The sequence below is a fragment of the Eleginops maclovinus genome, chromosome 16 (assembly GCF_036324505.1).
Source record: "Eleginops maclovinus isolate JMC-PN-2008 ecotype Puerto Natales chromosome 16, JC_Emac_rtc_rv5, whole genome shotgun sequence".
Classification (NCBI taxonomy): Eukaryota; Metazoa; Chordata; class Actinopteri; order Perciformes; family Eleginopidae; genus Eleginops; species Eleginops maclovinus.
Window position 1 is genome coordinate 625,178 of NC_086364.1, and position 14,212 is coordinate 639,389.

The following is a 14,212-nucleotide window of genomic DNA, read 5'->3' on the forward strand; positions in this document are numbered from 1 at the left end:
GATTTGAGAGATGACACCTTACCTTTTTCCTTCTATGGCGGAGAGATAAAACATTGTTAAAACATCTCCAAGCCCAACTCGCAAACACCCTATTTCCTTGTTTGTGAATTTCAACCTTCCTTGAAAGAAACTCTTCCTTCATTCTGTTTCTGTTGAAGGAATAAGACAGAACCGTCATGGCTAGTAGAAACATCATATCCTCTAGTGTAATAATGAGCTGTACATACATTGATCTTTTCTCAATACTGTGCAGGGAATATCGGTGACTTTATTGAAATTCTGATGTGAACTCTGGTCCAGGGCAGGAATCACTTGCTAATGCTAAACACCGACTAAGAATATTACCATAAACCAGGAAACAATTACCAATGGCTAATGTATGGTATGGTAACAACCCTTCTTCTGTTCTCCTCTCAAGACATGGCCGATGTAGGAGAGCAAATCAGGAGAGGCAGGATTAACGGGTTGGTATGATGTCTGTTACACATCCAGCAGTAGTTATTTATTTGCGGCTTAATTCTTCATTTAGCTCTATGTTTAGTCTACCAACTCATTTAGAAAATATGTCTCCAAAGCTTCTTTACTTTCTCCATCTGTCATATTGCACACAGTATTCATTGTTAATATTAAAACATTGCGGCTTTGGCCCCAGCCGTGGCGCAACTGGCTGGGGCACCTGCACCGTATGCCGGCGACCCGGGTTCGATTTCCAACCCATGGTCCTTTCCGGATCCCACCCCGTCTCTCTCTCCCACTTTGCTGTCACTCTCCACTGTCCTATCCGATTAGGCAAAAAAAAGCCCCCCCCCCCCCCCACAAAAAAAAAACAAAACATTGCGGCTTTATACATTTGTTGAAGCATTTTATTGGTGTGTTGAGATTGTTGTGTAGGTATCATCAGAGTATATGGGAAATGCTTAAAGCCACCATCTTCAGCTGCTGTGCGATTACGCAATAACATAACTCAAATCATTAGGATGTTTCATTAGTTTGTACTTTTGCTACAGAATTTTCTCTTACTTATTTGCATTACAACATCTTTTTCAGCTCAGGACAACACAAAAACATTGCTTCTTAAAACGGCATTCACTTAGTTTTTTAAGTAAGGCATAATGTGCAGCGAGGCGGTCATTAATGAGAACAGCGACACTAACATGGTGATGCAGGATCCTCACAAGAGGTTACATTAAATGAAATTCTTTCTGCAGATTGTTTTGACCGGATGTGAGCCTCCTTAGCAACGGTCTATTATCCTTAGCAACGCTCGTCAATTATTCTTAGCGGCAGTCTGTTATCCTTAAGAAAGGTCTGTCATCCTTAGCAACGCTCATCTGTTATTCTTAGCGGCAGTCTGTTATCCTTAGCAACGCTCGTCTGTTATCCTTAGCGTCAGTCTGTTATCCTTAAGAAAGGTCTGTCATCCTTAGCAACGCTCGTCTGTTATTCTTAGCGGCAGTGTGTTATCCTTAGCAACGCTCGTCTGTTATTCTTAGCGGCAGTCTGGTATCCTTAAAAAAAGGTCTGTTATCCTTAACAAAGGTCTGTTATCCTTAACAAAGGTCTGTTATCCTTAGCAGCTGTCTTTATTCCTTAGCAGCAGTCTGCTAGCGAAAAAGAGCAAACCTCTGAATATCCAAACTGACCAATCAGTATCAAGTATTCAACTTAGCCGTGTAATAAATACATTTCACGTCAGGATCCTTCATCACCATGTTCTTTTCTTTATATTGATTAACATATGACTTCATTGATTTATCAAATTAATGCATTGCATCCGCTAAGAAAAAAAACAATAACCCGAACCATAAATCCTGTCCATGTTAGCCTTTTAGCATTAGCTACATGAGGTTCATTCTTCATATAGTCACTCAATTCACATTAACTTTCCAGGTCTTTAAATCCATACATTTATCCAGGATGAGTGTTAAAGGCATCCTGATATCAAATTAAGATGATCCAACTTTTAAGGGACATAGAAAAGAAAAAGAGTCTGTCCCCAGTTTCTGTCCTGCCTTTACCTCTATGTGCTCATTAATCCACCATCTATCCATCAGGGGGGTGGGGGCTGCACACTGTGTGGTATGGTGCTGTTTGACCCACAGTCGATGTACTCATATGTCTCCAGGGATAGCTGCTCATAGTGGACCAAGTAGTACACTGTCATAGAAATCCTGCGGGGAGAGGAAGCCAAACAAAGCAGAAATATACTGATTACACCAAACAGAATTAAAGGAGGAATTATTAACGATAATTTCAATCCATAAAAAACACTTTGTACGATAAGGACCTAAACCAACAATGAATGTATTCCAGAAATAATTATTGTGATTTTTTTGTTACGGTCTGAAGTATCTTCTTCCTGTATGCCACATAACTACATTGTTTTACACACTAGTTTAAAAAACAGATTAATAACCCACATTTTTGCAAAGTGTGTCATACTTTCATTTTATTCAAATATTAAGGGGCCATATTCTGCTCATTTTCAGGTTCATAGCAGTATGTAGTGTCTCTACTGGGACATGTCTCCATGCTTTAATGTTCAAAAAGCTCTTTATTTTTTTCATACTGCAGCACCTCTTTTCACCCTCTGTCTGAAACCAGAGTCCAGTCTGCTCTGATTGGTTAGCTGGCCGACTCTGTTGTCGTTGGTCAACTGTTTAGAGATGTCCCGCCCCTTAGCCTCTGACGTACAGTACAATGTGTTGGAGCATTAGCCAATAAAATCGTGAGTGTTATATATTGATGTCATTATGTTACAGAGGTAAACAAAGGAGTCCAATGGAGGCATTTCAGACAGGGAGTAGTGGGAGCGAAACTTGCCTGAAACTTAATGACATCATTTTTGTAACACTCGCGCTACTATTGGCTATCGTTCCAACAGAGGGAACACCCCAAAAGCAGAATAGGGCCTCTTTAAATCTTCTTCGGGTTTGTTGACAGAGAAAAAAAACAATGCAAAAGAAAAACATGGTGTAATAGCACTATCTGTCCTTTACAAATCAAAGAAACAGTATCAGGGAGTGGAAGTAGTGACATCTACACCTCCTTACAGACGGTTCCTGGAAGCTGCATGGAGTTAATGAGTAACCGTTTGAGGTATAATCAAATAAAGCTAGATTTGTTGATGAGTGTTTGATATCTGAGTCACATGAGCTTCACGGCACAATTTTCGGATTGCATTACATTGTTTGTTTTTTTCTTAGGTTCTTTAAGGTCCCTGGTTTGAATCTTTAACATGTTTCTTCAACAAAATCATAGTATCAATAAAAAACAATCAAGTAAAACAATCGGAATGTTGCATTCATGTAAGACCAATCGCTAATATACTAATTCTAATTTAGAAAAAAAAGAATGAATTTATTCTATGCTTGTAAAATCTGATGGTTACTTAAGAGAAACTGTTTAGCTGTCTCAACCATTAATCTTACCAACGATATTTTTCTGACCCTGACATTTTCTCTGTGTGGTGCCTTGATATACCACTATGACGACACTTACTGTAGGTGCAGATACAGAATGTGGACGGGCAGGGAAGCTTTCCTACAGTAGTCACTGCGGAGAAAAGAGGAGTAAGAACAGCTGATGAGTGGTATGGCCAAAAATGTGCAATGAAATAGTACGAATGACATGAATAAAATAACAATACATGTTGAAGACTGACTAAGCAGGTGTCAAACACATCATATCCCAGGAGGACAAAGCTAACTCAAAGTGAACTCTACGTTTGGTCTAGGTCCTTCCTGAGTGCAGCATATGTTTGCATATACTCCAACTCCCTCTGGCTTTGTCCACAGAACTCAGATGCTCTGCGATAAACCATGCAAACCACATAAGAAAAGATAGTTTTACAACTTTCAACATTGGAATCACTATTTGCATGTGTTTAAGCTCCTGCACAGCCAAGAGCTTCATGTGACTTTGCCTTTAAGAGTTAAATCACAGAATCAATAAGTCTAACTAATTATTCTATTAACAAGTTAACTGAATCATTTCTCACATCCCAGGGAATTCCAAGGTAGAAGTACTGTGCTCTTTGTTAACCCTGAGCTTTAACATGTTGGTTATTCAACAAAAGACACAACATGCTTTTATTTTGAAAAGCTGTTGATGCCTGACAGATTTGCACAAGGTCCGTAACACAGGCAACTCACCTCAGATCAGGGTCTGTCAGATTAACGGGGATCATAAAGGAGTACTGCAGGAGGGAACGAGACAGAAGCAGATCATTCCCATTCCCACATCACAACATCAATAAACAAACACATTCTTTTAGAGTCGAGGCGTATCACGAGATGGAACGTGTGCGCGAAATCAGGAGACTGCCTTCTGCAGAGTACCTCAGGGGGGGAACCACTTCCTTCCCCCACATTGATAAAGTGAAATCATTTTAATACCTGCCTTTAAAAGTTTTTTACATTGGTATTTATAACAAAAACTATTCTAAGTCCAACTTGTTGTTGTCCTGTTTTCATCTGTTTAGACGTCTAGTCTTCTAGTGTTGTTTTTATATATTTATTGTTGTGCTTTCTTTTTTATTTATACCTCTTAAATGTGTGAATATATGTGTCTATACGCGCCCTGGCCACTTTATTAGGCACACCTGTTCACCTAATGCAAATATCTAATCGGCCAATCACCTGGCAGCACCTCAATGCATTTAGGCATGCAGACATAGTTAAGATGACCTGGTGAAGTTCAAACAGAGTATGAGGAAGAAAGGGGATTTAAGTGACCTTCAGAAACTGCTGATCTACTGGGACTTACATAACCATCTCTAGGGTTTACAGAGAATGGTCCGAACAAGCAGCAGTTCTCTGGGCGACAAAATGCCTTGTGGATGCTAGAGGTCAAAGGAGAATGGCGAGACTGGTTCAAGATGGCTAAAAAAGTTGACTTATTTGAGAAATAGCGACTCTTTTTTTCCTTTGTGGGTATGAACACCAACCAGAAGACTCTTGCTCCCACATCTTGGTATGAATGAGCTTCACCTGTCAGTCCGACAACCAATGAGAGAGCAGGAGGTACTTAAGACAAGACTAAAAACAAGCAACTCCTTCAATTTCTACGGTGACGTCACCAGCGAAGTTCTGAAAAATACATTTTCAATTCATGGGACCTCGATGAGCTCAGACGTCTCACCATGATGTTGGACAGGGGTTGGATGGAGGCGACGTTCTTAATCGAAACTGTTCCCACCACCATGTCGAAGTTCAGGACCCGCACCGTCAGGTCGGTGGCCTGCACCCCCAGAAAGTTGTGGTTTGTGATGTTCATGACGTTCTACAAGGAAAACACAGATGATGTTTTAACACATCGCCCTCAGAAAATGTATCCGCTTCACTGTGAGGCTGGAACGGAGATGACAGCAATGTAACTTAACACGAGGTCCATGGAGGAAAGCTCACCTTAGTGATGGTATGCTATCAAAAAAGAGCAGACTGCTGAATAACCAATCAAAATGGTGTATTCAGCTAACTTGTGTAGTGAAATGATTACACAACCTCTCAATCCTCTCCATCACACTCCTGCTTCTCTCTCTCTACCCACCGTGATGTTGATCTGGACATCTTCCTTGTTGAAGTAGACGAAGGAGGACTTGACGGCGACAGGAGAGAGCAGGACAGAGCGGGGGAACAGGAAGAACAGCACCAGGGAGCTGACCAGCAGACACAGCGCCACGGACACCGCCATGTACAGCTTCCTGAGGAGGACAGCAGAACATCATCAGTCCACTCAGACCAACTGCTTCATTCCCGTCCATGGAATATGGGGGGGGGGGGGGGGGTTGTTGCTTTCTTTTTAAGGCCCTAAAGTGTTGAACAGACTCCCTTTGAATCTTAGAACAGCCACCTCCATTGGAATATCTTAAAGTAAATTAAAGACCTATGTTTTTAATTTGGGGCAATTGTAATTTCAGTAGTATCACTGTTCATGTTTTATTGCTTTATGGGTCTGTGATATAACTCTTTCTGTTTGTTTATACCTTGTTTTTAATTATCTTCCTCACGTTTTTTTTTCCTGTCATACTCTGTAAAGCACTTTGTGCTGCATCAAGCATGAAAGGTGCTATATAAATAAAGTGTATTATTATTATTATTATTATCATTTACACTTAATATGCTCCGTTAAAACCTCATATTTCAGATGGTAGACTTTTGCAATATTGTGCAATAAAGCAATTGTAGTGCGCATTTATCACTTATGTAAAAAAAAATAAAAAAGCAGGAACATTTGTATTTTTATAAGGTTTTATAACTTCGATATGTTATTTATGTCACTAGGTCTTCTGTTTGTTTTTTTTAGCTATGGTTGTGTAATTATTTGTCTTTACTTTTATTGCTTTAGAACCAATGTGTGCTTTTCCTTTTAATCATTGCTTTCCTTTTTCTCACCTGCTCTGCCACTTCATCTGTAACACTGTAAAGGTTCCCGCTGTGGGAATAATAAAGGAATTCTGATTTTGATTGTATGATGGATAGTTGTCCGGTCACCAGGGCGCATCATATCCTCTTTACGCCTTGAATAAGCTCAACTATATCCTCAGGGCACAGCCGCAGTGCGCTGGTGGTGATCTGAATATTGGCTTGTGCACTGTGGACTTGAGCATGTAAAATACTCGGCATGTTTTTTGCAAACTGCAAACATTATTTTTCTTTAGACATAGCGTGGACAAAGTGATAAACCCGGGCCGGAGAGCCAGGTGTGTTGCAACGGGGTAGGCAAAGTAGGCAATTTCCCAAAGAAGGTTGAATACATTGGTCCACAGCAACGACAACATGGAAATGGCTATGTAAAACGCACTGCAATGACATCTCCAGAACCCCCCTAAATGGGTCCCCATGCTACTTGCGAAGGGGGCCCCCAAAGACGGTTGTTAACATTGGTCCCCAGCAACGACAACATTAAACCCCCTTACATTTCTTGCCATGTAGAAGACACTGCAATGACACTTCGGGAATCCCCCTCAAGGGGGCCCCATGCTACTAGCACGCTGTCAAAAGCTTTGTAATTTCCGCCCAAAGATGAAACAAAAATACCCCTCAGGTCTCTTCTGCAGGGGGCCCCCAGAGTGCCTTGAAACGCCCCTGAGGAGAGCCTATCTTTATGGGTCAATGTTCATCAGTCTACCCTCCTTATCCACCCTCAGCCTAACCAGGGAGAGCATCAAGTATATGGAGCTAAAAAAGGTGGGACGTGTCAAAGCTACATCGGTCCACACCGTGTTCAGAGTCTTTTAGGATTGATAAGCGTTTGTTTTGAAGAAAAGTCTATGCGGAGGAAGGAGTATTGTATGATAAAACCCTGCACATTATTCATGTCAAACCTCAATGATGCGTGTTGAACACACACTTTGGTAATTGACTCTTATTGACTTATTGCTAATTGGTTTTATTAACAAGTCAACTCGAGTTATATCTTTCATTTCCAAGATGTCCATCTCCAACTCAAAAAAATGTGATACAACATATTTTCTGCTCTGCTAGGGTCACTTCGTAAAAACACGAAAGGGTCCAATGAGAGATACAGCTCCGTAAAAAATGAGACACATTTTTCTTAAATCTTTACTCTACATGTACGGCAGCCAGTCCAGTGTCTGTTGAATTCCAACACAGAGAAAAATTGTCAGTAGTTTAGAGAATACAATAAAATAAATAAAAATAATAATTGAACTCAAAGACATATCTATAAAAAATAAAACAAGACAAACTAATGATGCTGAAGTGGTCTCTTGTCGTTTCCGTGGCTGGATATGCGCACCACAGAACCCGCACCATGCACTCGTCGGCTGTCTGATACTCTCCATAGATGTCTCCTGAGACTAAGTATTTATTTTCTTACGTGTGTCTGGGTCTCAGCCTCTGGTCATTGCAGGGGATGACAGCCACCAGCTTGCTCTCCTGACCTGAAACACACATCAAAGATCACAATGGAGACACGGATTTCAGTTCAGCTGACAAAAGGAAGTCTTCATCAGACCCCAGGACCAGGTGGAATGTCTTAAATATTACTGTCAACACAAAAGCAATCACAATGCACAACTTCTTTCTCCTTCATTAACGAAAAGGTCCTGAGGATATGGAAATTCAAATCCATATCATGGCAGATATTTATGCAAGTGATTATGATGTGAAATTGCTAGTGTGGTCGCTATGCTGTTTCCTAGTGTAGGGCTTCAAATAACTGATTTTTGTTAGAATTATCGCTGATTACTTTCAAAACATCCTTATATTTTGGGTAAATCATTTTCTATATCTTGAGTTTTTATTTTAGAGTTGTTTTTCTTACTATTTTCCTCTTCATTAACAGTGTTTATGTATGCATCATGTACACCCATCCTTTGTGAGAAAGCTGATCACTACCCAATGCTTCTCATGGTAAGAAGTAACAGGTGCTTTTGTTTTATTAATAAAGTAAAAGAAACCTAAGAAAACAGAATGATCAGTTGTTGTATTGTAACGTTGACTTTTTATTTGACTTTAATAGTACTATGGTTGCTTGGTATCTCTAACAGGACAATGTGAACAGCATCCAAGCTATCAGTAATGAAGTATGATCAAAGCTTTACTGTGTGTGTGTGTGTGTGTGTGTGTGTGTGTGTGTGTGTGTGTGTGTGTGTGTGTGTGTGTGTGTGTGTGTGTGTGTGTGTGTGTGTGTGTGTGTGTGTGTGTGTGTGTGAAGAAGAAGAATCGGAGGATGAAACCCTCTTTATTGTCACACACATGCACACAGCAGAGCACACACAGTGAAATTGGTCCTCTGCATTTAACCCATCCTAGTACTAGGAGCAGTGGGCAGCTACCGTGCAGCGCCCGGGGAGTGTGTGTGTGTGACCGACCTCTGGGTATGCGTCCCGTTCCCTGGCAGGTGGGACAGTGCACTGTCTCTGGAGAGCTGTGTCTCCTGCTGTCCTCCTTCTGTATTATTGGCTGGCAGTCATTGTCCTGGCCACTCCCACTTTGTGGTAAATCCGCCCCCCTACCCTCACACTTGCTGGGAACAGACCCCATACCTAGAGAGCCCAACAGAACATGTCAGTTAGTAGTCAACTACAAAACGACTACAAAAAAATTGGATCTTACATTTCATACAAATCACAATCTAGTGATGTCATTTCGAATTACAGATGAACTCTTTTGAATACCGTCTCTATGGTTCCTCTTTGGTTTCCATACCGAGCTGTAACCAGAGGTTACTTACTTATTTAATTACATCTTGCATCTGAAAATCACATTAGCTTCTACCAAACCTTGGTTCTGTTTTTTTCCCATAGAACAATAACTCTGAGATGTTGTGCATTTTAGATATTTGAACTACAAGTGTCACTATAACTGTAAAATTGAATATGTACATTATATTTGTGGAATAATTCCTTTTATAAACAGATCTACATTTTACACAACAAATTGTACTCAACTTCACAAAAAGAAACATAAAAGGCCTATTCTTTCCATGTGAAATTAACCAGTGGTGGAATATAAGTACATTTACACAAGTATTATACTTAAGCAGAAATTGAACGTTATTGTACTCCAACTGAGTATTTACATATTATGCAACTCTATACTTTTACTCTCAATTTGGTATGTTTTACTCCACTACATTTATTTTACAGCTTTAGTTACTATCTACTTTGCAGACATATGTTATTATAAAAAAGGGATTTTCATCTCAAATGATGGTGTATTTTACACAGCAATAAATAAATAATTAAATGATAGCCTATCTTGACTAGATGCAACATTAAAGTGATGAACAAAGTAATGCGGTCAAGGTTGTGGTAAAGGACCCAAATGCAGAGAAACAAGGGGAGGGGGGTAGTTCAACCCCCCATGAACTAAAAGCGAGCTTTATTAAAAAAAGCTCTTGACCAAACACAAAAGGCAGGGTACGAAAAACAGAAAAGTAGTAAATAAACGGTGACAAACCAAGGGACGCAGAAGGACAAGGGAGGGAGAACAGGACATGCCACAGGGAACCGACGGGACAAGAGGGGGACAGAGCATCGGAGGATGAAACCCTCTTTATTAGTCACATACATGCACACAGCAGAGCACACACAGTGAAATTGGTCCTCTGCATTTAACCCAATACTTTTGAGTCATTTTTAGCCTGCTTCTGCAGATGTTGTTGCTAATGTAACAAATCTTTTATGATGGTTCTAATTTGTCATGGTTTTGTTTAAAAATGGTGTTAACATGGGCACCAGTCTGCACTCAATGTACAGTTCCACAAAAATTGTTGAACACATAGCAAAAGAGATGAAGAATAAAATAGTTCACAGTATTGTGACGTCGTCAAGCAAGTTGTCTGTTCTCATTGACGAGGCTACATCTATCAGCCACAAATCTGCAATGATTGTCAACTTGAAAGTCTCAGTGGATGGAGCTACTCCTGAATTTTTGTTCCTGGAGCTGGTTGAGCTGGAGAGCCAAAGGGCAGAAGATATAGAAGAAGCTCTGCTGAACTGTTTGGACACTGCAGGCTTCAGTGATGAGTGGCTTCAAAAGAACTGGGTCTCATTTGTTTCCGATGGAGCCAGTGTCATGTTAGGCAAGAACTCTGGTGTGGCAACGAGGCTGACTGCAAGGAACCCTAACCTGTTCACATGGCACTGCATGAACCACTGTTTGGAACTGGCTGTATCTGATGCTGTGGATGAGATTCAGGCAGTCAACCACTTCAAAGTGTTCATTGAGAAGATCCACAGTCTCTACAGGCAGTCCAATAAAAATTCACTTTTGGAAGCAGCACAAGAAGTGGGCTCACAAGTCCTGAGAATTGGCAGACTTTTAAGTACGCGATGGTGTGGCCAGCAGCTTCCGTTCTGTAAAGGCTGTGTGGACATCATATGAAGCACTCAACAGACACTTTGAAAATGCTGCAGGTGACCAAACAAGAAACAGCAAAGAGAGACAAACTTATAGAGGCCTGGCACGTTGAATGCAAAGCAAGGAATTCCTGTGTGACCTCGGACTCATGTTTGATGCACTGTTTGAACTTGCAAACCTGTCTCAGCAACTCCCGGCCCATTCAGTCACACTCATGAGAGCAGAGCAGCTTCTGAAGTGCATCATCAGAGTGCTGGCATCATTCAAAGATACCCCAGGGGAGAAAACAGAGGAAGCAGTGACTGTACAAACTTTGGGACATTTAGGATCTGTTCCCCTGGAGTCAAATGCAAAGCTCACACCAATCAATGCAAAACAATTCTTACAGAGTCTGATCAACAACTTGGAGAAGCGCCTCTCATTTGAGGGTGAAATGCCATCAACACCTGGTATACGGCATGGTGAGGCACAAGTCAAACAGCTGTGCAGGCGGTTCAAACTTTGTGAAAAGCAAGCAGTCAATGGTATGAGAGATTTCCTAGAGCACCCATACAGTGAGCCTGAAAGCCTAATACCACTCATACAATGCATGCAGACCATCCCTTGCAGCACTGCTGAGTGTGAAAGGGGTTTCAGTCTCATGAACAATATTTGCACAGATAAGAGTTCGTAACTGTTGTTGTCAGATGTAAGTAATTTGATGATAATCAGCATCAATGGGCCACCTGTATCACTTTTTGAGCCAAGAACAAGTCACAACATGGCTGAGAAGCCATCGCTCTGCCACAGAAACAAGGAGGCAATGCACACCTCAGATGCCTGAGTACAAACATATTTGGAAAGTTTTGTAGGCTACCAGGCTATCCACCCTCCCTCTGCAGTGACTTAGCCACCCCACTCCTATACTCCTTACCCCTCCACAAGGACACTGCCTGCAAACCAGGTGAAACAGGAGCTTGGCTGTCTCTAAGAGTTCCACCCTTTTTTCCAGGGCTTGTGGACTAACACAGTGAATCCAGTTTGGATACTTTTTGCCTTTTTGAACTTTCATTTATTGAGGTGAAGTTTATTTGTTAATTAATTGGTTTTGTCTTGTTTGAAGCCAAATTGAGGTGCTTTCTTGTTCATTTAATAATAATAATAATAATAATAATAGTAATTTATTCAAAATGATATGTTCATTGTGATTACTACTGATAAGCCTAAATGATCATTATTGTTCATTCATTGACTGTTGACAGTATTGTGTTGCATACAATAAATTAACATAAGAATGAGAATGACATCATCAGTCTGGCAGCTCATCTACCATTTGCAGAATAATTAGAAAGCCTGGTGGCTGTAGGTATGAAGGATCTTCTGTATATCTCCATCCTGCAGTGAAGAGAGAGGAGCCGTCCACCACTGCTGTTTCTTTGGACCATCATGGTGTTATGAAGTGGATGATCTGAGTTGTTTACAATAGCCTCTAACATCTTCGGTGTGCATCTCTCCACCACCTCCCAGTGTGTCCAACCAATCATACAGCCAGCTTTCCTAACTGATTCGTCCAGTCTCATTGCATCATTGTGTCTGATGCTGCCTCCTAACAGGAGGAGGCAGCATCAGACACAAGGTAGTGATGGTGCTTATGGGGTGTTGCTCCAAGATGGTTGTTGTTCTGGGACGGGTGAGTACGAGTACAGACAGTATACCCACTACAACAAACTAGACTACACCACTGCTGAAAGGGTAAATTCCCCAACATTTACACCAGTTAAAATATTTGTTAAATGCATTTGTAAACGTTATAATTACTACTGAATAAGAAAATAACCTACGGAGGTGGGAGAAGTACTCAGATCTTGTACTTGAGTAAAAGTAGAAGTACTAGAGTGTAGCAATACCCTGTTACAGTAAAAGTCCTGCATTCAAAATGTTACTCAAGTACAAATAGAAAGGCATAAGCAATAGTATACACTTAAAGGAGCAAAAGAAGTAATCATTAAAAATATAAATAATAAACTGAAGTACAAGTCTCTCAAAATTGTACTGAAGTATAGTAGGCCTACTTGAGTAAATGTACTCAGTGACTTTACACCACTGTAACCTACTGACGTGATTACATTAAAGAAGGACTCTGTAATGCGTTTCATATTCACATGTTTATGTATACGTGTTTCGTATTCCTTCAATAATTATCATATTGATATATTATCATTTTTACTAAAGGACAGTTTGACATGTAGAAATGATTTCCGCCATTAATCTAAATCACTAGTTGTTGACATGTTAGCGTGCTGCTCAGTATTTCCGCTTCTCTCCACACGTGTCTCAGTATAAAGTCTCTGCGCAGACAGTTTACCTGTAGCTGAGCCTCTGATGAGATGTTATAAGCTTTCTGACTCCATGTCAGTCCTATTTCTTTCCCTTTGGGATGAACAATGACTTCCGCTCTGCTGTTTGGCAACACGGGAGGCAGGAGGAGTCACGCGGTTCCCACAAAGCGTCACCGCCCTAAACACAACACACTGACACTTCCTGTCACACCTTTCAAAGTAAAACTCTGAGGTATCACTTTTTAGTATCTGAAGAAGGCTATAAAGTGAATTCAATATTTTAGTGTAGTTGCCAGCTCATAAAGTCTTAAACTGAACCTGGAAATGTTGAGTACACCAAAGTTTTATGTTAGAAAGACAACAAATTGCCGTTTTAACCAGAAATTGGCAATATGTGTACTCTCTATGGGCTGATTACTGCCACTTTCTGGTTAAAACTCCGATTTTTTTAAATCCTGAAAATGTCATAAATGGTCTCAGCATCCTCTAAAAACCCCAAAACCACTCCAAAATTGTCCCAATCAGCTAATGCTAATTGTGCAAATTGCCCATCATATGTAGCTATGTGAGCATCCGGCAGTTTCTATGTGCTGGGGACCCTACTATACATTTCTGACATAAAACGTTGGGGTATTTAACATTTCTGGGTTCACTATAGGACTAGACTATTTACTGATACAGTAAGTGATTTTATATGATATATTCTTTTTTAACAATTCAACTCGAGGGGATTGTTTTTTTGGAAGTTGCCGGATTTCAGAATGAAATAAATGAATTAACATAAATAGCTCAAGTAAGAATGTGTATGTGTATAGATATACGAAAAACCTAATAAAACAGTATGTTCTGCATTTGAAGAAAAAACATTGATACTATACCTGGGCGGTCGTGGTGAAGTCCATAGGGATTTGGCTTGGTAACTGGAAGGTCACCAGTTCAAGTTCCCGAAAGACCAGGTGCTACTGAGGTGACCCTGAGCAAGGCACACACTGCTCCCCGGGCGCTGTACATATGGCAGTCCACTGTTCCTAACACTAGGATGGTTCAAATGCAGAATGTAGA

At 40.6% G+C, this 14,212-nt stretch overlaps 1 protein-coding gene across 1 annotated transcript; it reads right to left on the reverse strand.

The window, feature by feature from the left end:
• Nucleotides 1–841: 841 nt before the first annotated feature.
• On the reverse strand, nucleotides 842–13,330 carry LOC134878192 (transmembrane protein 106A-like). Its single transcript, XM_063904072.1, has 8 exons — nucleotides 13,177–13,330; nucleotides 8,840–9,013; nucleotides 7,843–7,906; nucleotides 5,551–5,704; nucleotides 5,143–5,283; nucleotides 4,155–4,198; nucleotides 3,502–3,555; nucleotides 842–2,171 (listed from the first exon to the last, which is right to left on the reverse strand). The coding sequence occupies exons 2-8, from the start codon at nucleotides 9,009–9,011 to the stop codon at nucleotides 2,051–2,053; spliced, it is 750 nt and encodes a 249-aa protein (XP_063760142.1). The 5' UTR covers nucleotides 9,012–9,013; nucleotides 13,177–13,330; the 3' UTR covers nucleotides 842–2,050.
• Nucleotides 13,331–14,212: the final 882 nt, after the last annotated feature.